This window comes from Aricia agestis, chromosome 18 (assembly GCF_905147365.1).
Source record: "Aricia agestis chromosome 18, ilAriAges1.1, whole genome shotgun sequence".
Taxonomy (NCBI): domain Eukaryota; kingdom Metazoa; phylum Arthropoda; class Insecta; order Lepidoptera; family Lycaenidae; genus Aricia; species Aricia agestis.
Genome location: NC_056423.1, coordinates 12,011,337 through 12,032,092, shown reverse-complemented (window position 1 = coordinate 12,032,092; position 20,756 = coordinate 12,011,337). Strand labels below are relative to the sequence as shown.

At 35.8% G+C, this 20,756-nt stretch overlaps 1 protein-coding gene across 1 annotated transcript in view; it reads left to right on the top strand.

Annotated features, from left to right (window-relative positions):
- Nucleotides 1-20,756, top strand: part of LOC121735891 (ubiquitin carboxyl-terminal hydrolase 8) — a 60,472-nt gene continuing 39,716 nt past the window's right edge. Inside the window, exons 1-11 of the mRNA XM_042126877.1 lie at nucleotides 1-202; nucleotides 275-505; nucleotides 921-1,042; nucleotides 2,029-2,191; nucleotides 3,473-3,629; nucleotides 4,927-5,068; nucleotides 5,337-5,437; nucleotides 6,625-6,744; nucleotides 7,286-7,411; nucleotides 7,825-7,933; nucleotides 9,414-9,580. Of these exons, the coding sequence (XP_041982811.1) occupies nucleotides 111-202; nucleotides 275-505; nucleotides 921-1,042; nucleotides 2,029-2,191; nucleotides 3,473-3,629; nucleotides 4,927-5,068; nucleotides 5,337-5,437; nucleotides 6,625-6,744; nucleotides 7,286-7,411; nucleotides 7,825-7,933; nucleotides 9,414-9,580 (1,530 nt within the window). The 5' untranslated portion in view covers nucleotides 1-110. The remainder of the gene's footprint in view (nucleotides 203-274; nucleotides 506-920; nucleotides 1,043-2,028; nucleotides 2,192-3,472; nucleotides 3,630-4,926; nucleotides 5,069-5,336; nucleotides 5,438-6,624; nucleotides 6,745-7,285; nucleotides 7,412-7,824; nucleotides 7,934-9,413; nucleotides 9,581-20,756) is intronic.

Genomic DNA, 20,756 nt, shown 5'->3' with positions numbered 1-20,756 from the left:
TTTTGAAGAAATCACAGCTATCTGAATTTAACAATCTAATGTAATTTCTAAGTTCTAGTGCCCTGAGGAAAATATAATTCAACTCAGAAATTGAATGTGAAAAATCCAAAATGACGCTTAAGCGGTTGTATTTAGGAAAATGCATCGAAGACTTGGACAAATTATACACTGTACAAGACCTGAAATCGAAAAGAGCCACCGCGTACGTATTTTAGTTGTAAAGTTTGTATGAAAAACACATCAATTTGGAGGTCTAATATGATTTATTTTTTAGGTTATGCAAAACTGCCCAGAAACTTTTGGAGTCGGCAGACGAGGCGCATGACAAAGGTGATGAGGAGCTCTCCTACGTCCAGTACATGAAGTATTTACGTGTCGTCACGTATATAACTAAGGACAAGGAGTACCAGAAGGATAAACCATACTTCACCAGCATGATTGGAGCCAAAAATCCAAATAAAGCTATGGATGCAGCTGAGAAGTTGAAAAGTAGCTTGATTGGCAGGTAATTAATATAATAATAATATCTATGGACGCTTAACACTACGTCAGTCTGGCCCTGTGGTAAGTACTTGATGGACTTGTGTTACGGGTACCAGACAACGGAAATATATTTGATACTTTTATACTATACATATTAAAATGTATAATTATCACTGTGTAATTATGATTACACAGTGTTTGACATCTTAAGTATATATTTAAAACTAATGTTTTAAATATTAAAATTAATATCAAGATGTAGACTAGCTTACTCTATACTAAATAAAATTGATAGAAGACATCATGTAAATATATAAGTTACATAGTAAAATTTAGTCAATAAAACCAAACATTTTATTGCCTAAAATTTAAACAAAAGACAAGAGCCACCTAAAAGTTGTGTGTGGCCTATAAGGAAGTTTAATTGCATGTTACAGATATGAGATGGAACAGAAAGCTAGACGTCTGAATGACATACAAGAAAACGAGATTGTTAAACAAAAGATTGAAGAGGAAAGAAAAAAGGCAATGGAAATCACCCCCGTTAGTGAACTGCCAGGTATGGAGACTAATTTCTTACATAATAATCTGTTTAATCTTATTAAGTTGAATCATAAATACACTATGTTAGTTCGAGTGTAATTGCTTGTTTACCATGAAATAGAGTAAACATATTGCATGGTAAACAAGCAACAAAGTATTAATTAAATAATTGTCTTTAATAATAATAATAATAAAAAATTATTACCCACCACAATTATAATACAGTATATTAAAACAGGGTTACAATTAGAAATTCATGCAAAATTAATTTAAAAATAAACTTAATTAAAACACATCAAGTCTCAACTTAATAGCCTTAGCACTTTGTTAAGATATAATATAATTAAGTACTTTTTACAATTTAAATGATTGTCCTGTGGACCCCCAAACTAGGCGAAGCCTGAATCTTGGCGGTCCTAATTTTACAGTAATTAATTTCACCCAGGAATTTATGTTGAGATGAATTTGGAGCAATGGAGCTGATCAAAATCCCGTTTTGCCTGAAAACCTACCACTATCACTAATATTAAGATAGGACTAGAAGAATGTAATGCATAATTACATATTTCAGAACTGAAAAAGGTTTAAGGAAAATCAGTTAAACTTTTTTTTAAAAGAAAGAAAATAAAAAAGCCGACATATTTTAATATTGATTCAGCTTAAAGCACAAGTATTCCCGCCATCCCCAAGCGGTCGCATGCGACCATGATAACAATAGAATTCAAAGAATCCACAATCAAGATATTAAATGTTTATAAATACTCATTTATTGACGTAATAACAATATGTATTATTATTTAATATCCACATATTTTCTCCTCTAAAAAGATTCTCAAAAAAGTTGCGCGGACTAAAAGTGTTGCATTTGCACAACTTCAATACCACACCTAACTCTTCACAACTATGTAATTTTTATATTTGGGTGGCCTCAGTTGCCAATATCAGTGTAACTTTTTGTAGACTGCTCTATAAAAGACTACAATCATATTTGATGGTTTTCAGGACCCGACGAGGTCATGATAACCAGTGAGCAACTGTACTCCATACTGAAGAGTGGAAAGCTTAAGGTTATGATACTTGACGCGAGGCCCTTGAAGGATTACCAGGACTCACACATCAACCATTCTACCTGTATCAGTGTGCCTGAGGAGAGGATTTCTCCTGGGTAGGACCCTTCATTATATATATATTTTTTGCCTTTTTTACAGTAGTAAGTATAAGAGTTTTCTTGTCTAATATATAAAATGTTCGTGTCACGGGGTGCGTGGTTGAGCTCCTCTGAAACATCTCGACCGATTTTCGTGAATCTTAGCAAGCATATCGACTAGGGCTGAGAATCGGACAACATTAACTATTTATATTGATAAGTGCATTTGTTGAATAAATAATAGTAAATTATTACAACTAGCGACTGACAACTGACATAGCAGGTTATGTGACGGGATAGCGATGGACATTGCCATGGTGACATACTTATTTAGTCATTCAATAAAATAAATAGTTGTACATAATTATATCATATTATAAAACAAGTTCGCTTTTTTCCCTCATGTCCCTTTGTTCCCTTTAATCTTTAAAACTACGCAACGAATTTTGGTGATTCTTTCAGTGTTAGATAGTCAATTTATCGAGGAAGGCTATAGGCTATATTATTTTATCACACTAAGACTAATAGGGAAAAAAAGGGGGAAATTATTTGAAATGGCAATTTTTATGTTATTTGATAAGAAGTAGGATGAAGGATCATAGGCTATCGATTTTAATAATTTGCGACGCAGGGGCGGGTCGCTAGTTATATATAACCTCTTTATTTGGTGTGCCTCTTGGCTAGGGCCTCCTGCTCTTTCCAGTATTTTTTTTCCTGTGCTACTTTTGTCCAGTAGGGTCCAGCTGCAGTTAGCTTGATTTTGTCTTCCCATCTTATGGCCGGCCGACGTCTTGTCCTATAACCCATCATAATTTACTTTAAAGTATGCTACAGTGAGTAGAATTTTCCTTATTACCATTCAAATAACATTTATACAATTTACACCCCTCCTAACCCACATACATAATTATGGTTGTGAAACCTGGTCTCTTACCAAACAACACAGAAAAGCTGGAACAATGCCAGAGAGCTAGGGCTCTCCCTAGCTCTGTATGCTAGGTATAAAGAGACAAGACACAATCAGAAACACTACTATAAGAGAAAAAACCAAAATAACAGACATACTTACTCAAATAGACCAAAGAAAAATGCGAAAGTGTGTCAGACAGACACACTTTCGCATTTTTCTGTCACATCTTCGTCGCTAAAACCACCAAACCATATTTGCTGAAATTTGGTACAGAGACACTTTTCATCCCGAAAAATGTATGGTTCCCTTCGCGATTTAAAACGAATTTTGACCCAAGGGAGTCGCAAGCGTCATCTTGTCGTTAAATAAATGCCTTTTCTATGTTCCAGTCAATCTGCAAATGTGCTGGAACAAAACCTGCCCCCGGAGTCACAGGTGGTGTGGGCTCAACGTGCTAGCATGGATCTAATTGTGATGCTGGACTGGCATAGCACAGCGCTCATTCCGGGGAAAAAGCTGCACCTACTGAAGACTATACTGCTCAGGGTAAAGCATTAGGGTGAAACCAAACGATCGTAATTTGTGGGTTGTGAGTCGCAGAATTTCGGCTGGCAGAAATTCAGCAGTTTCATACAAAAGTCCTGTTTGATTCACACGAGCGTAATTTTGTCAGTCATGATTTGTATGAAAATATATTTACGCGGCCGAAATTCACTCACACAAACACACAACTCAGAAATTACGCTTGTTTGATTACAGTTTACAAAGAGATTGTCATTGGATGCACCTATAATAATTTGTGTAGAGATTGCTATACTGCAAGCTATTATGAAAATTATTTTCATTTATCAACTGGGTTATTTCATTGTTATAAAATACTAAGGGCCTGTTTCACCACTTCCTGATAAAGTGCCCTGGGCTATCCACAACTTTTTTGACAGATTCTCCATACTCTATCTGTCTAATTAATTGGTGGATAGCCTATTCGGCACTTACCAGGAAGTGGTGAAACAAGCCCTAAATGTTCTTGAAATTCCTGTCGCGGAATCCATACACTTTTATGAGATATCCTATGTCCTTTCCGGGGACTCAAAGTATATCCATACCTTTCACCGAAATTGGTTCAGTTGTTTTGAGGAGAGGTTACAGACAGAGTGACAGATGAACAGCGACATTTTTGTACTGTGGCGGTACCGACTTTCCGAGCCGAGCCTCGCTCGGTCGGAATATCTTCCTTTTCGGCCATTTATAATGTTAAAGTAACTATAACAGTATGCGTTATGAAACACACACACACACACAAGAACGTCCGTGGCCTAATGGGTAGACCTTTGGTACGCACTCTTAGAGGGTGCAGGTTCGAACCCGGGTGGAGGCGTGTACCTATGAGACATTTTCTGATCTCGAGTACATAATACGGACGCTCGTACGGTGAAGGAAAACATCGTGAGGAAACCCGCACATAGTTGGTCCCAGACGTATTGACTAGTTCTTTCCTCTGGACTAGGCCGACTATGATGCGAGAATGCCGTATGCGCTTGGGCAACCATACGGACATTTAAAAATCTTGTCCCAGGCACTTACAGTATTTGAGGAGTGGTTACTTTGCTCTGAAAATACTGTATAAATCATCCACAACGAATGTAAAGGCCTAGTTTTTTTTTAATGAAATAGTATGCATTACAAAATGCAACAAATAGTATGCATTACAAAAAAATATGTTTCAATTTTGCACGCTATTGTCATAGCAAAATATGCCGCACTGTAACAACAACTGTAACAACCCATACCATGATTAATGATTATGATTATTATGATTATGGATGTGACATTTTTGTTCCAGTGGGACGTCCGTGTGCAGTACGCGCACGAGCCGGTCGGGCTGCTGCGCGGGTACGAGGATTGGCTGCTGAAATATCCGGCGCTCACCACGAATCCCCGCGCGCGACCGCCGCAGCACCACGACCTGGACGCCCACATGCTCGGTAAGCCCCTCCCACCTCCCCCCACATGCTGACTGTCTCCCCTTGCGCTCAATGAGTCCCCCCTCATGCTTTATGAGTCTCTCCCACTCAAATTCGGTGAGTCTCTCCGGCTCAGATTCGGTGACTCCCCCCTCCCTCGTGCTTTGTGAGTCTCCCCCCTTCAAATTCGGTGAGTCTCCCCCCTCATACTCGGTCCTAATGTCGTTGAAACTAAGGTCGAATTTCGACCATTGGGCGATCTCTAGTAATGTTAATTAAACAATTTCAGATGACATTGATTACCCAAACTGGGCTGATCTAAGTCCCCCGGTGCTGACAACTGTGAAACCTGCCAAGCCTGGCGAGCCCACGGTAGATAGAAGCAGCAAGGTATGTTTTTGTTATAAGTAACCGCCATTACAATACTTTTTTTTTCATACGTGTCAAACATATACAAGATTGTTTGTTTATTGTTTACTGCCAAATGTACAAGATGTTAGTTTAATCACTGTTATCCTTGTAACCATCAAGCGTGCCCGTCAAAATGAACAACTTTTTCTATGAGAACAATGCTGTGAACTCAAAAAAAATGCCGTCTTCATACCCATACATATTGCCGATCCGAGCATCCGTATGGCCATGAAGACGGCATTTTTTTTTGAGTTCCCAGCATTGTTCTCATAGAAAAAGTTGTTCATTTTGACGGGCTCATTTGATGGTTTCAAGGATAACGGTGTTTACACTAACACACAGTATAGTACGAGTTCCCTAGAACATTTTTTTGACTTGATTACTATCAAGCTAGTTTTTCGTGAGTAGCTTCATTATGATAAGACAAACAACAATTTCCTCTGCGAACATTCTCAGAAGTGGTAGCTAACAGAGATAGAAAGGATTAAATATTATTGTTCTATTATTATTCTATTTGTAGGACAATATTACTGTTAAATTATATTACTTAATCTACTACTATATAATACAAAAAATCTGCTGGTTAAATTTCCGTTTAAAGTGCCTGACAGACGTACGAACTTAAAGTACGCGGGTTTTAAGTTCGCGAACTTACTCGGCTCGCGTCGCTGACACACGAGAACCGCTTACACTGGACTACCATGCCCCCAGGTTCGCGGCTCGCGGCTCTTTGCTGACATACAGGCGATTAAGATCATCGAGCCATAAGTCTCTTACTCGCACGTCTGTCACCCCCTTTAGGGTTCTGTAATCAACGAGTCCTCGTTCACCTCGTTGACTAAAATATTTAATGAAGGCGCGACGCGTCACGGTTAAAGTGTCGCATCGCTTCCCTGCAGGGTAGTTACGCTTAGTGCGGTCTCACCTTAAAACTAATATAAAAATATACTAGCTGTCCCGGCAAACATAGTTTTGCTATAAAATGATTTTCCCTGTTTTCCTGCTTTTCTCTTGAAGTTTTTCTGATTTTTTTTCTATAAACCTCACGGAGCCCGAGACCTTTCCAACGAATGCAAAACCGTGGAAATCGGTTCGTGCGTTCTGGAGTTATAGCGTCAGGAAGGACAACCCGACTTATTTTTATATATTAGATTATGTATAAACAGATGGCGGCGGTGCAGCATTACACCGAGCGGGCGAAGTCTCTAGCCGGCTTGCTGCAAGAGAGACAGCGAGTAGCCGACACCTCCCTCACCTTGGAGATGCAGAGAATACGGGCCGAACAGGTAAGAGACAGACTCTTAAGTGAGAGTGGGAGGTACAGATATCTGCCGCTCTGTCTCTGGTTTACAGAGTACCTAAATGAATTTCACATATTCCATACGGCGAATCGGGGCATAAAATTTAAAAAATATAAAAATATGTCTTTTAAAGTATCCCAGTACCAATTTTAATCTAAACCGGTTAAGCCGTTTAAGCGTAATGGGGTAACAGATGGACACACTCTTTTTTTTTTTTTGTAAGAGAAAATGTGGCCTACGGACTATGGTAGCATAAAATCTCATCGAACATGAAAAAATTAGGGTTTTTATTCTGTTTTGTAAAGTCACTCGATAAGCAAAAAAATTAACTTAGTTGTCTACGGTTTAAATATTAAGGACCTGTCTCACCACTTTCTGATAAAGTGCCGAATAAGCTATTCACAACTTTATTGACAGATTCTCCATACTTGATATGTCAAGTTAATTGGCGGAAAGCCTATTCGTCACTTATCAGGAAGTGGTGAAACAGGCCCTTAATAACTTAAAATGTCATGACAATGTCCAGGACTGGGAGAAGGTCCGGCAACAGCAGGAGCAGACGCAGCAGGTGGACCTGAGGTCGGAGTACGAGCTGCGCGAGCAGGAGATCATCTCGCAGCTCATGCAGCTCGAGAACAAGCAGTACGACATGGTGAGTTCACTCTCTACACGCTGGCGGTACGTACACGCACGCACCACGTGCACGTTGCGGACGTATATGAACGCTCGCGGTGCACGCACGACGTACATGTTATGGGCGTTTACGTCGTTCATGCAAATATGTATCATATTCTACAAATACGACACATTTGTTAATATGGCGTCGGATTCAGACGTCATAAGCACTAGCTAGCATACTGGGTCATGTATAAAGTCACGCATAATAAGAGCCCTGCACACTGCACAGTTTGCCCAAGTATATAGAGGTATAATTATTGTACGCTCCAATTTTACAAAAAACTTACGCATATGTGTAGGGACCGTGTAGGTCTGAATGTGCAAGCAGTTTTGTGTCTGGAAGTCCATGTATGGTAATACTGAACGCACCCTAACCTGGGTTCACAGGAGCAGGAGAACCAGGCCCTCCGCGAGCAGTTGGAGGAGTACCAGCGGCGGGAGCGCGAGGAGGCGGCGCGGCTCGCGGACGCGCTGACGCGGGACCCCGACCCCGGCGGTGAGTACACAATACACATGCTGAACCAGTGTCCATGCGTCCTAAGAAGACATGCGTGACGGTTAATAGACTTCTAACTTACCCTGTGCACGAACTTACCCTATGTTCTCACTTACCTTAATTGTAATTTTCCATCTTTTTAGTAAAAGAGAAAAGGCCCGTGCAAATTTCTTACGCCGGTTCTTCTCGCCGTGTTAGGAATAAATCCGGCACCGTAGATTATACGTTCTTCTGACCTTCAAAAAGCGTATTCATGATACCTATTTTGAATAAAAAGATATTTTACTTATTTATTTTATACCCTTATTCCTCACTTACTCTATGTTCTCACTTGCTCATGTTCTCACTTGCTCATGTTCTCACTTGCTCATGTTCTCACTTACTCTACTATATCCTTACTTACTCTATGTTCTCACTTACCCTATGTCCTCACCCTGAGTCCGAAGTAAGTAGTAACCCTGTATTAAGACTTGCCCTGTATTATACAACTCTGAACTGCCTGGATTGCCTTGCCCGCAGCCTCCGACCTCCGATTTAGATGTAATTTTTTACTTATATAAATAAATAAAATAAATAAACGTTTATTCAACGGAAATTTAAACATTACACAAACTACCTACATTTAAAATAAAAGGAAAAATACGAGACAATACAAACAATCAAGATTTTTTTTAGAACAATAATACAGAATACAGACAAATACTATGAAGGTAACTGGGTAAGACAAAAAGCACAAAAGAACAACAAATTCACAAAAAAAAAAGAAAATAAAAAACAAAAAAGAAAAAAAGACAATAATGCTAAATAAACAAGGCGCATTTAGAGGTAAATTGGTAGGTAATGCTCAAACCGTCGAAATGGAATCCACTCAGGTTCATGACTGTGTTCTTATAGTGTTTATTTATTCATTTATTTATTAAGTAGTTGTATTTTTATAATGATTGTTTTAAAATATTATAATGTATACTTAAGTGTCTAAACACAACATGCCGAAGTTCCGCGGCGAAAGCTCGGCATGATTCCGCCTGCAATCTTATCTTATATCTTTAAACGAGCAATTCTTGTATATATGTATATATATAATTTGGAATCTCGGAATCGGCTCCAACGATTTTCATGAAATTTAGTATATAGGTTTCAGGGGCGATAAATCGATCTAGCTAGGAATCTATTTTATAATCGATAAACTGAAAAATATGACTCTTCCTGACATCTATTGGCGAATAATAATACTATTTTGTGAGCAACTAATTGCTTTAATGACACAACAACAGCTAAAGCTATTCCAGCAGATTGCGTTGTTAAGTAACACGAAGTCAATGAGTGTCATCATCACACCATGCAGAAATTACGTCGCCTTATACATTTGACATTGCTGACGTAATCATGCCGAACTTCCGTCGCGGAACTTCGGCATGGTGTGCTTAGACACTAAGTTTGTATATTTTACTCTGAACTTACCCTGTATTTATCTACTCAGCGGCCGCCGCGGAGGCGTCGTCGGAGCGGGCGATGGCGGTGGCTCAGGCGCGACTCGACGCGGTGGCGGTGCAGCGGGCGCGGCTCCATCAGGAGCGGGAGGCGCTGGAGGCGGAGCGGAAACGGAAGTTGGCCGATGCGAGGCGGCAGAAACCGGTGCAGCAGAGGGTATGTCACATATTATGTACTGATAATAATAAATCCCACACCGGTTTCGGTGACGGTGGCCGGTTTCATTGAAACCAGGCCTTTTACGCAGGAGTGATTTTATAGTGCCCGAGTGTGTGCGCAGTACACATGAGCACTCTCTATTCCTTCACTCTCGTAACCCAGTGGAACGGACGACCGACACGGGCGAGATATCAGGCGCAGGACCGACTTTTTACATGCCCATCCGACGCATGGATCATCTTACTTGTCAGACAATCAGGTGATCAGCCTGCATTGTCCTAACTAGAGATGGGTCGAGGGCAAAAACAAATATGGGCAAAATGGGCATAAACTTGGCATATTGGACATAAATGAGTTTACGCCCAAATAAATGTCCGCAGAAAAAATAATAACTTCGTTTTGTAAAAAAATAAGCGAGATATAACCTTAAAATAAAATATAGTGTAAGTTTTTCTACATGTAACATTTAATCAAATAATAACAGTCATAAATAATCACAGTCTTCTTAAATCACAGTTGATAATTGGAATCATTTGAATCTAAAGTAATTATAGAAATATAGTTTTAGGTCTTGTAAATATAAGTCGATATTTACAGTCATCGTAGTATTGTTATTATTTTGGTGAATATCAAGTAAAAAATCAATTAATACAATACAGATATCTTCAGTTATCATCATCATCACTCAGGTTCATAATATATGCATCTACAAATTCTAGTTCTTGGTTAGTTGATCTCGATGTTGATGGTTGGCAATCATCAGGCATATTGACTTGAATCAAGTTAAATTCATCACTTTCATAATTATCGCTTAAAGAATCATTTATTTCGGTATTTATAGATTGATCATTATAGTAGAGGAGGGGAGGGTGCTATTTTTGTAGTCACTCGAGCGTCATGGAGACCTAGTAGGTTTTGTACATTAGGTAAAGCTGATAAAAAAATAATAAGAGCGTTTTTTTATTTTAGCGGTGGGTTCAGAAACTGCAGCCATTTCAAAGTTTTGAAAAAGAAAATATATTTAGGAAATTGCTTATTTATGTCAGTTATAAATATATTTTAGACAAGGACTAAATCACTTAGTATAGTGCAAAATAAAATACCTGCGAAGCTTAGTTAGGAAAATATGAAACTTTATTTTTTATATTTTAAAATGTCTCTACAGGCTTACTTAACCTTTGAATCGTCAGTGCTTTATATGGAAGCTTCTTTGGGGTATACTAAACAATCCCTATCCTAATCTGACAGATCCAATACATTTCAATATTAAAAAAAAAATAACCCACCACGTGAAAAATCTGATTTCTATACCCTGATAACTAGACACATGTTGGAAGCCAACACAAGCTTAATCTGACACGCTCGAGCTGCTCCCGAAATCCCCTCTTCCCCTCCCCAACTATTAACATTGGATATTTTTGGATCGATCATTATTTTGTTTTAAATTCCAATTGTACGCCAAAGATGTGATTTGAGCTGCTCTTTCTGTTGTAAGGCGATTTCGTTTTGCACTGTGTATGGAACCATGTATGCTAAACGACCGTTCGGTAGCAGCTGATATGCATGGTGCTGTCAGGATACGGAGTGCAACTTCACTTAATGGCGAGGCTCCACAAATTCCTTTCCACCACAATACAGCATCCACAGTCTCTGCAGCTTTCCACGTAAATTCTTTTCCCCATATACCATCTCTCTCTCTATATTGAGCTAGACCGACTAGACCAGGGATCACCAATTAGTTTCGCTTGGGGTCCGTTTTAAGACATGAAATTGAAATGACCTTCGCGGTCCACACATTTTATTAAAAAAAAATAAATTAAACGGTAATTACGAAAATTACAAAGGTTTAGATATCAATGAGATGAGATAAAAATTAATCTCTCTGAAGTTTGGAGTGAAATATTGGTGCAAGCTTAGTATATTGATTTTAAATCCTGGAGATGTTGAAGTCCTAAGATGAACGAAGATCATCTTCGAACATGCTCGGTCCGCACGCAATGGGTCGGCGGTCCGGATGCCTACAGCGGTCAGCCATTTGGTGACCCCTGTACTAGAAAATCCAAACTTAAAAAGTTCGCCAGGTTGTGAATAAATTCCATTGCTTCTGAATCTTGACTCTCAGTGAGTTCATGGCCTCCAGCTTTAGGGTTCAGCATATGTGCAGCGTAGTGTATAGGTTTGAGAACTTGTGTAGTTCTACTCGTATGTTCCACTGCAGTCTTTAAACGTTCTATATCAGAAGTTTCCAGAATAGTTGTTGAGGTGAAAGCAAATAGCAATTTCGATAAAATATTCTTGAAGGTCATATCGTCGGTTTAGAGGTAAAATTCATTAAATGCAAAAAACTAATATGGAGTAATAAGAGATATTAATTATTTTTTGCAATATATTGCATTTTGCTCATAGTTCTTAAATGCAATCCTATTAAGTTTGATTTTGTTTTTAGATTTTTAGGTTGCTGTTGTAACTGCTTTGATTTTTTAGAATTATAGTTGGTAGATTTGTATATTTAAAAAAATGATGTTTTAATGAGTTTTACCTCTTTTGAATTTCTGCTTATATTAGTCAGATAATGAACTGTCATTCTTAAATAAAAAATCTGTAAGAAAATTAAAAGTCCTTTTATTAAATTTTTGCTTTGCATACAAATAAAAAAACATAAATCTCTCATAGAGCGAAAGTTTAGATGTTGGTCAAACCATGAATTAGACATAAAACGAATTATTAGGTAATTAGGGCAACTGTAATTATTTTTAAAAGTCATCATTTTCATCTTCTAGTTCGAAAATATCATTTTCTCTTAAACTGCCATTGACCGGTAAGTTCTTATTCTTTCTATGATCATATATAGGATACAATATATATGATCATTTGATCATATCTGCATATTACATTATCATATTTTATTGATCCTATTTTACGTCATATGTGGTTTCAATAGCCAATGGAGAGCGCTAACGCTGACAGGTGTTGACGTCAGGGTTACTAGATCTCAGAGAATTCGATTTGTCAAAAGACATCATAATTTTTAATATGGCTTGTTTTTTGTTAATTCAGCAAGATTATCCAAGTATATTATGATTAGAAAAATAATTACATTACATTATTTGAAACATATTAACGAACAAGAAATTAAAAACTCTTTTTTATATTAAATAACTGGCAACACCTATTTCTATGACCGTATTGGATCCAATCTCTCAGCAAATGTCAAAAATCTATGATCAAGGAAGAAATGATTATGAATCATATGTCTATATTACATTATACAATATAATTGACTCAATGATCTCGGATCCAATAAATATGATAATCTAATATCCCCCTTATACCAGTCATGTAACTCGTCAGGGATAAGCCCACTTCGGCACAGTTTTACAAGGTAATTTTTTTCTGCATAGAGATAGGCAGAACGGCCTGTTTTAGTTCAACATTCTGTGTAATGCGGTTTCGACGGCTACGCTGCTGTATTATATCAATTTTTTATATTCTGAAGAGTGGTCATACCGATAGAAAATTGCATTTGGATGGGCTTTTTCAAATTTTAGGCACTTTATTTTAAGCCAATTTACTTTTTCGCCGTTTTCGTCCGAATTTTTAATTTTTAGTGTACTTGCGGGCCTTGCGGCCAACGCCTGTAAGTCCCACACGTCTTTATATTTAAGCTCCATCACTAGGGTGGTTTCTTATCTTTATTTTAAATTTTCCCTTTTATCTTAAATTTTCCCACGATTTGAACGCGCAGCTTTGAATACATTAAGCCAATCGTTCATCATAATATAGGCCCATTTCGCGCATTTTCGATGCTGGAGTGCATCGAGTCACACTCCATGTGTGAATGACCGGATTCCAAAAATTTTTGCTCAATAACAGTCAAATGGATATTTTGCACTGCATACAAGAGGGCTGCAGCAACTTGCTGGTTTGTGTTTTGGCCACTACAAGTGTCTGAAAACAATGATAGGTGTGTAATCTCTTCTTTTAATGTCTGGACTCTGGAGGTATCTAAGTGTATACTTGTATACTGTTGATAGTAGTATTACTATCTCATCACTGCCTCGATTACCATTTAATTCGTTCCATACATAGCAATAGGCATTTTTACCATCACCTTCGTAAAAAGTCAGATTGTAGACGCATAGCTCTCTATTATAGTAGAACTGTGAGACGGAAGAGAATGGCAACTGTAAGACACTCTGTAAATCAAAGGTAGCTGTTTGAAATGAAGGGTCTGTCAGAGATCTTTGTTTATCTGAATCTTTAGCTTCGTTACATTCATTTTTCCTTATAATGTGCATTAAATATTCAAGCTCCATCTCTTTTTTCTGGTTTGCATCTGCTGATAAGTATTTATTGCATGAAGGACATTGATCTTTTTTTGGGCTTATGGAAAGACAAATTGAAAGATGTGCTGAAAATGCGTCTGTATGTCGGTTCACTCACTGCTTCCTCCTCGTTTTTTGGAAGTCGGTTAAAAAAACAAAAGTTTAGAAGATCACTCGTAGCTTTTTATTGATCACTTGCCGATTGACAGTCATTAGTGAGTCATCATCAGTCAGAGAGAGAGTCATTTGACATTTGAGATTTGCATACTGTTAGTAAGGTGACCCGGGGCTATTGTAACTAAAAAAATACAACTGGCAACTTTGAATTGTCTTCCACTAGTCAGTGAATAATTTACAAGAAAATTATTTAGGTGGCCTAATTTGATAAGTATCCGTTATTTATTTTTAACTAAATATAGTAGCAAATAACGAAAACATTCATCCAAAAGTTCACTTTTATCCTAAAATCCGGTAAAAGTTACATTAGCCCCGTAAACGGGGCTATTGTAACTATCATCTTCCCATATTTATATGGAGGAGATGTACCCTGTGGATCCAATACACTGTAACTGCCAAAACCTGATTTTGAGAAAAAGAAGCCAATGTTTTTTTTTTAAGTTTTTGAATGATTACCTAAATCGTTGGTTAGTAAATATTAAGTGTTTGATATCAATTTAAAGGTATTTAAATCAGCTATCGAGCCAAGTATGTTTTATATATGCATTTACATCAAATATATTGATTTATCATAGAAAACTTGTTTTGTCGTAATAAGCATAAGAATGCGAACGTAAAAAATTATAAAGCAAAACACTGTATCTCATAGTTACATGGTATTGACTTGGTAAGAGATTCATTATAGCAGACAGGTAATTATAAAAAGTATTGTAAGTGATGGGTATAAAACTAAAAACAAACAAGTATTTATTTTTAATCGTATAATATTTTCATATTATAACTATAAAACAAATTAAGTAATTCAACTTAACAAAAATAACAAACTTGTTATAAATGAAATTATACTTTTACAGTAATTATTTAAATTATCTAAACAATGTCATATAACTCTTATCAGTAATAATCAGTCTTACGGGTTTTCAAAAGAATTAGAAAATACTAAAAAATCTCAAAACAAAACAAAGTAAGTTTCAGAAAACAAAAAACTCAACTTAGATTAATAGGAACTTTGAAAACAAAAAACTCAACTTAGCTTAATAGGAACTTTGAAAACAAAATTTAAGGCTTAAACGTAATATATACTATATAATCGTAATAAATGATGACTCTGTGAACACGACATTAAGTATTTGGTTCATCGTTGTAATCGTCGAGGTCAGGCTCAGACGAAACAACGAGATTTTTATAGAATATTGACCTTGTCGGAGGCATAGATTTACAAAGCTCTAGTAATTCTTTTTTCTTAATGTCACTAACACCCCTGGCTTCACTTTCTCTTGCTAATGATTTAAATAGATCGGCCTTGCCAATTGAAATTTCATTAGATATTTTTTGCGCTTCTTTTCTTTTCAGAAAATGTATTTCTTTAAAATCTCCATCATAATCATTCTTAGCAAAAATAGAAAGATGCCCCCTTCTAAATTCTATGACTTTCAGGTTATGAATATTATACCCTTTTGGATATGATAGCTTCGAGTCATTTGAAAACATTATCATGTCTTTGTGAGTTAGTATAGCTACTTCCATATTTTTTCGCGAAGTCTTTATGTTGTGTACAAAGTCGTAGAAATCATAAATTTCTCCAGTCATTTTAAATTTTTTGGTAATAGCCGCATGCACAGTGTCAGCTGCCATAAATGTGTGACCACTTTCAAAATATTCTAATGTCACTGTTTCAATATCTGTTGTTTTATCGTTTATTAACCGTACCAAGGCTGATATTAGAACCTTATTCTTGTTTTGAGCGTTACAGTTATCAAGGAAAAAGTAAACATGTTTTTGATCACGACAATAATTTTTCAGAAAAAATATATAAGTCGTAGCCACATTATATGCTCTTCTGCCACTTTCACCCTCATGCCAAAGAATACATACGGCAGTCTTATTTTTTCCTGGCGGAACGAAAGATTCGTTAAAAAGTACGAGTTTGCGAGAGAAATAAAACTCTTTTGTTGTCAATAGGGGCATTTGAATAGCTTTCTGCATATCAACTGTATAAACTGAGTCCTTACTTCCACTGTTTTCACACTTTTCCTCCACCAGTTTGTAATCTCTTCGCGAATTCCTTTTGTTTTTTAAATGCTGACCCAAATCAATCCATTCCACACAATTACAAGGAAGTGGCATTGACTTATGCGCCGTTTTATGATTTTTACATTTGGTGCATATGTCATGTACTGGCTCTGCAGTAGAAATGTTCATTTCTTTAATCACCTTATGGAAATGGGTCCAACTGCACGTTTTCATAGAATTTTCCTGACAGTAAGTTTTAAAATCATTATAAATCGAGGAAAAAGTAATTCCTATTGGAAGATAACGGCGATTAGGGGCATGTTGAATGTTATAATGTGAATGAATGGGTTTATATTTTAGGATGAATTTTTTTATCTCCTGTTGGTAATCACTGGAAAATGCAGTCGAAGGTGGATGATGCGCTCGAGGATCTGGTGCTGCCCCTACTTTTGGATGTACATTTCTTGTCATATAATTAGCTTTTAAGACTGCTTGAACAACTTCGTCATTTGAATAGCCTAACGTACTTAAGAAAAAGCGCTTACATACTTTTCTTTCATCAAGCATCCAGATTAATGTGTTATGGCAACATTTGTAACTACACGTACATTTGTCACCTCCCGACTATTTTAATAATATTAAATAAGTTTTAAGATATATTTTGTACTGTAAATCACTAAAAATAAAAATCAAAGTGTTAGAAACTATTGCAACTCTTCAACCCTTAGCAGTATTTGTTTAAAACTGTGTAATTTTGGAAACTAAAGTTCAAGCCAAGTGCAACTGTCAACGTCTGGACGAGTTCAAATTGGAGCTGGATTATTCTCGAGGACTGCCTAATCCCGGGGAGTATTGCTTTTAATTTTCATAGCAATTAGTCACCTTTTACAATTTCAACAACTACAAATCCACTTTACACCGCTCACACCCGTGAGCTACGTCCAAAATCACACTTGGCATAGTTTATTTCTCTCTTGGCTTGACTAGTGGAAGCGAAGTTGTAGATAAAAACAACAAGCCCAGACAAAACCAAAACTAATATTACTATACATACATTATACAAGCAAAAGGACATCCTCAATTATATTTAAAAATAAAGTTTCAAACCTTGATTTGTACAGTTATATTCAGGTTTAATAACTACTATTTAATCTGTCTATACTGTCTTCCATACTTTGTTCTTTGCTTATTCTTTATTATTAATCTTAAATCTTGCCTTTCAAATCTTTTGCTAACCTTTTCCCTCTAAAATTGACTGTACATGAGTTAAACTGAAATATTGAGGCTGGCTTTTGCATTGAAAGTAAAAGGTGATTTACACTATTTACAATAAAGCCGGTTAAGCCCTAACATATTATATTATAACTCATTTCAGTGCTCGGGGATGGATAGTAAAATGATGACTCGCTCGGCCGTGGCCCGTCGCACCGAGGAGCAACTTCGAGTAACCCTCATAGAATTAAAGCAATATAAAGAACAATGCCAAATGCTGTTAAGGGAAAGAGATGATAACGAAAAAGAAATAGAATCAGTAATACAAAAAAATCAGGATCTAAAATTAGAACTCAATAAGTTAAGTCTTGACTACGAGGACATTCTTAAGAAAAACATTGAGTTACAGAATATTGTTGACGGCTTTGACCAATGCAGAGAGGAATATGAAGACTTTCTCAAGACCTCGGCTAACCTCAAAATCAAGCTGAGTAATGCCGAAGACTACATCTTAAAACTAGAAGAACAAATTCATGCTCAAAATTCCACCCAAACCCAAATCTTATATAATGAGCTTATTTGTGATAAAAGCAACTCTGCTTCTAACACTAAATCTTGTCAAAACATTTCTACAATTGATTTAACTAGTGATGATACCTTACCAATATGTACATTGAATAGTAAGAGGAAATTAAAGAAATATATTAAAATCAAAAAGTGTATTAAAAATTATTGTAAACTTTCAAAGAAAAATAAAAAATGTTTAAATAATTTATCAAAAGTTATAAATGAAAACAAACTCTTGAATAATAACTTACTAAAGTGTAATTTTGACATAGAGCAAATAAAATGTAACTATGAGGCTGATGTATGTAACCTACAGCAAGAAATTTCGATACTTCTTGACTCTTTGGATAATTTAAACAGAAAATATGCTTTGTCACAACAAGAAACGCAGAGGCATATATCAGCGATGAATGATTTACTTGAAGTGACTCGTTATAATGAGGAACGGGTTTACTCTTTATTGAGAGTCAACGGTTCCTCAGACAAAGTAAATCATTCTGTTTTGAATAGTATAACTGATATATGTTCCAGGCAGAAGGTACATACTGAATGCCCACAAATTGCTTTGTTCAGTGATGAATTAGGTAAGGACTTAGGTATTTATTTAAATAGGATGTGTATTGGACAATCATTTTCCAATTTCTGTATGCCTGGAGCTACTTATAGTGAAATAATGTGCAGGGCTTTGGCTATGACTTATTGTCCGAATACAACATTAATAGTTTTAGTTGGGAGGAAGGGAAAATTAAACAAAAAACAAATGACCGAATTTCTAGATAAATTATTTATTATTGAAAATATTAATAATGTTATCTTGTTTACTTTTCCCTATATACAAATGTTGCCAAAGAGATATAATAAAGAAAACTATTCTAGGTATCAACTGAACAGCCTAATGTATACTGCTGTAAATAATAATTGTATCATTTTAAATGACTCACATAAGCAATGTCAGGTTGTAGACATTAATAATTTAGATTTTAAGTTATCCACCATGACAAGAGATAAGTACTTCTTATCTAATTTTTATAAAAGACAAATAGCCAGGTTGCTATTTAACTTTTTAGATTTTAAACAAGCCAAGTGTTTGGCTTCAGAGACTACTGCTTCTATTGAGCAGAGTTATACTAGTCATAATATTAACGAATTGGAATATGTTCCAAATATTTATTTAAATTAGATAATAAGACAATGGAGGACATCTCTTGCGGAAATAAATTTAGTATTGAAAATCCTACCAATAATTTGTTAGACTCAAATATATTAAGTAAGAATAAATGTAATTTGATTAATCTGGTGCATCAAAATTTACAAGGTATGGTAGGTAAAGAACTTGAAATTGAGTTATTTTTAAAGGAATTTAACATTGATATTATTTGTATATCTGAACACTGGTTCAGACAATATGAACTCACTTTCAATTTCAATAACCACCAGATAGCTAGTTCGTTCAGTAGAGAAAATGCCATTAGAGGCGGCTCTTTAATATTAATTAGAAATAATTTAAAATTTAAGGAACGTAAAGATATTGTGAGTCTCTCTATTGAACGAACAATTGAAGTAGCTTGCATAGAGCTAAGTCATCTTATTATTGTAGGTGTATACAGGCCTCCTTCAGGGTTATTTGATACCTTTGAACAAACTATGGAACAAATACTGTCAAAAATATGTGCATCTAACAAAAGGGTTATTATATGTGGAGACTTTAATATTAATTTATTGGATTTAAATTCCACAACTGTTAGATTCACATCTTTATTTAAATCATATAACCTTTGCAATTTGTTTCATGAACCTACAAGAGTCTGTGAGACCACAGCTACTTGTATTGATAACATATTTACAAATCTCATTCCCGATAAAAAAGAAATAATTAATAAGTTAAGCTCTGATCACTGTGGACAGTTAGCATCATTTAATGTCAATTGCGATAATAACGTAAAGGATAATCTTGTGTTTGTTCCTGTGACTACAAAACGTATTGAGCAATTTAGAAGTAAATTAAATTCAAATATTCAGTCATTGGGTAGATCAAATAGCTCAGATGAAGCTTTTAATAATTTGTTTAAGGTAATAAGAACACAATTTAATACAGTATTTACTTCTAAAACAGTTAGAAACGATAATAAAAAAACCAGATTTATTGAATGGGCAACTAAAGGAATTAAAATAAGTAGGCAAAGATTATATGAATTATATGATGAGAGGTGTAGCAACAGTAGTGAATCATTTAAAGCATATGTTAAAAATTATTCTAAAACCTTCAGAAAAGTTTGTAAAGCTGCTAAGGCTCTATATATCAAAAATAAAATTAAAAATTCTAAAAATAAAATCAAAACTACATGGAAGGTTATATCTGGTGAGACTGGAAACGTCACCTGTCGTAACACTGATTTTGAATTATACTTTGAAAATAAAAAGATTACAAATAATCTCGAAGTTGCGACGGTTTTTGAAAAGTTTTTTGCTGACATTCCGGTCTCAACTACAAAAAATCTAAATTCCTCACCAGAAGCTGCTGAAAAGCTACTCAGAGACAATGTAAAGGAATGTGATGTCAATTTCAAGTTTAGGGAAATTAGCCCTAGAGATATTATTGATACCTTTAAATTGTTGAATATTAAAAATACTACTGATCTCTGGGGCATGTCTACAAAAATTATTAAATCGATAATTGACATCATAGCTCCTCATCTGGCAATAATTTTCAATGACTGCATTAAGAGTGGTGTTTTTCCTGACTTAATGAAGCACAGTAAGGTCGTACCTTTATTTAAAGCGGGAATTAAATCAGATCCGACTAATTACCGGCCTATTTCGATTTTACCGACTCTTAGTAAAATATTTGAAAAAATAATTTTACAGCAATTACTGTTACA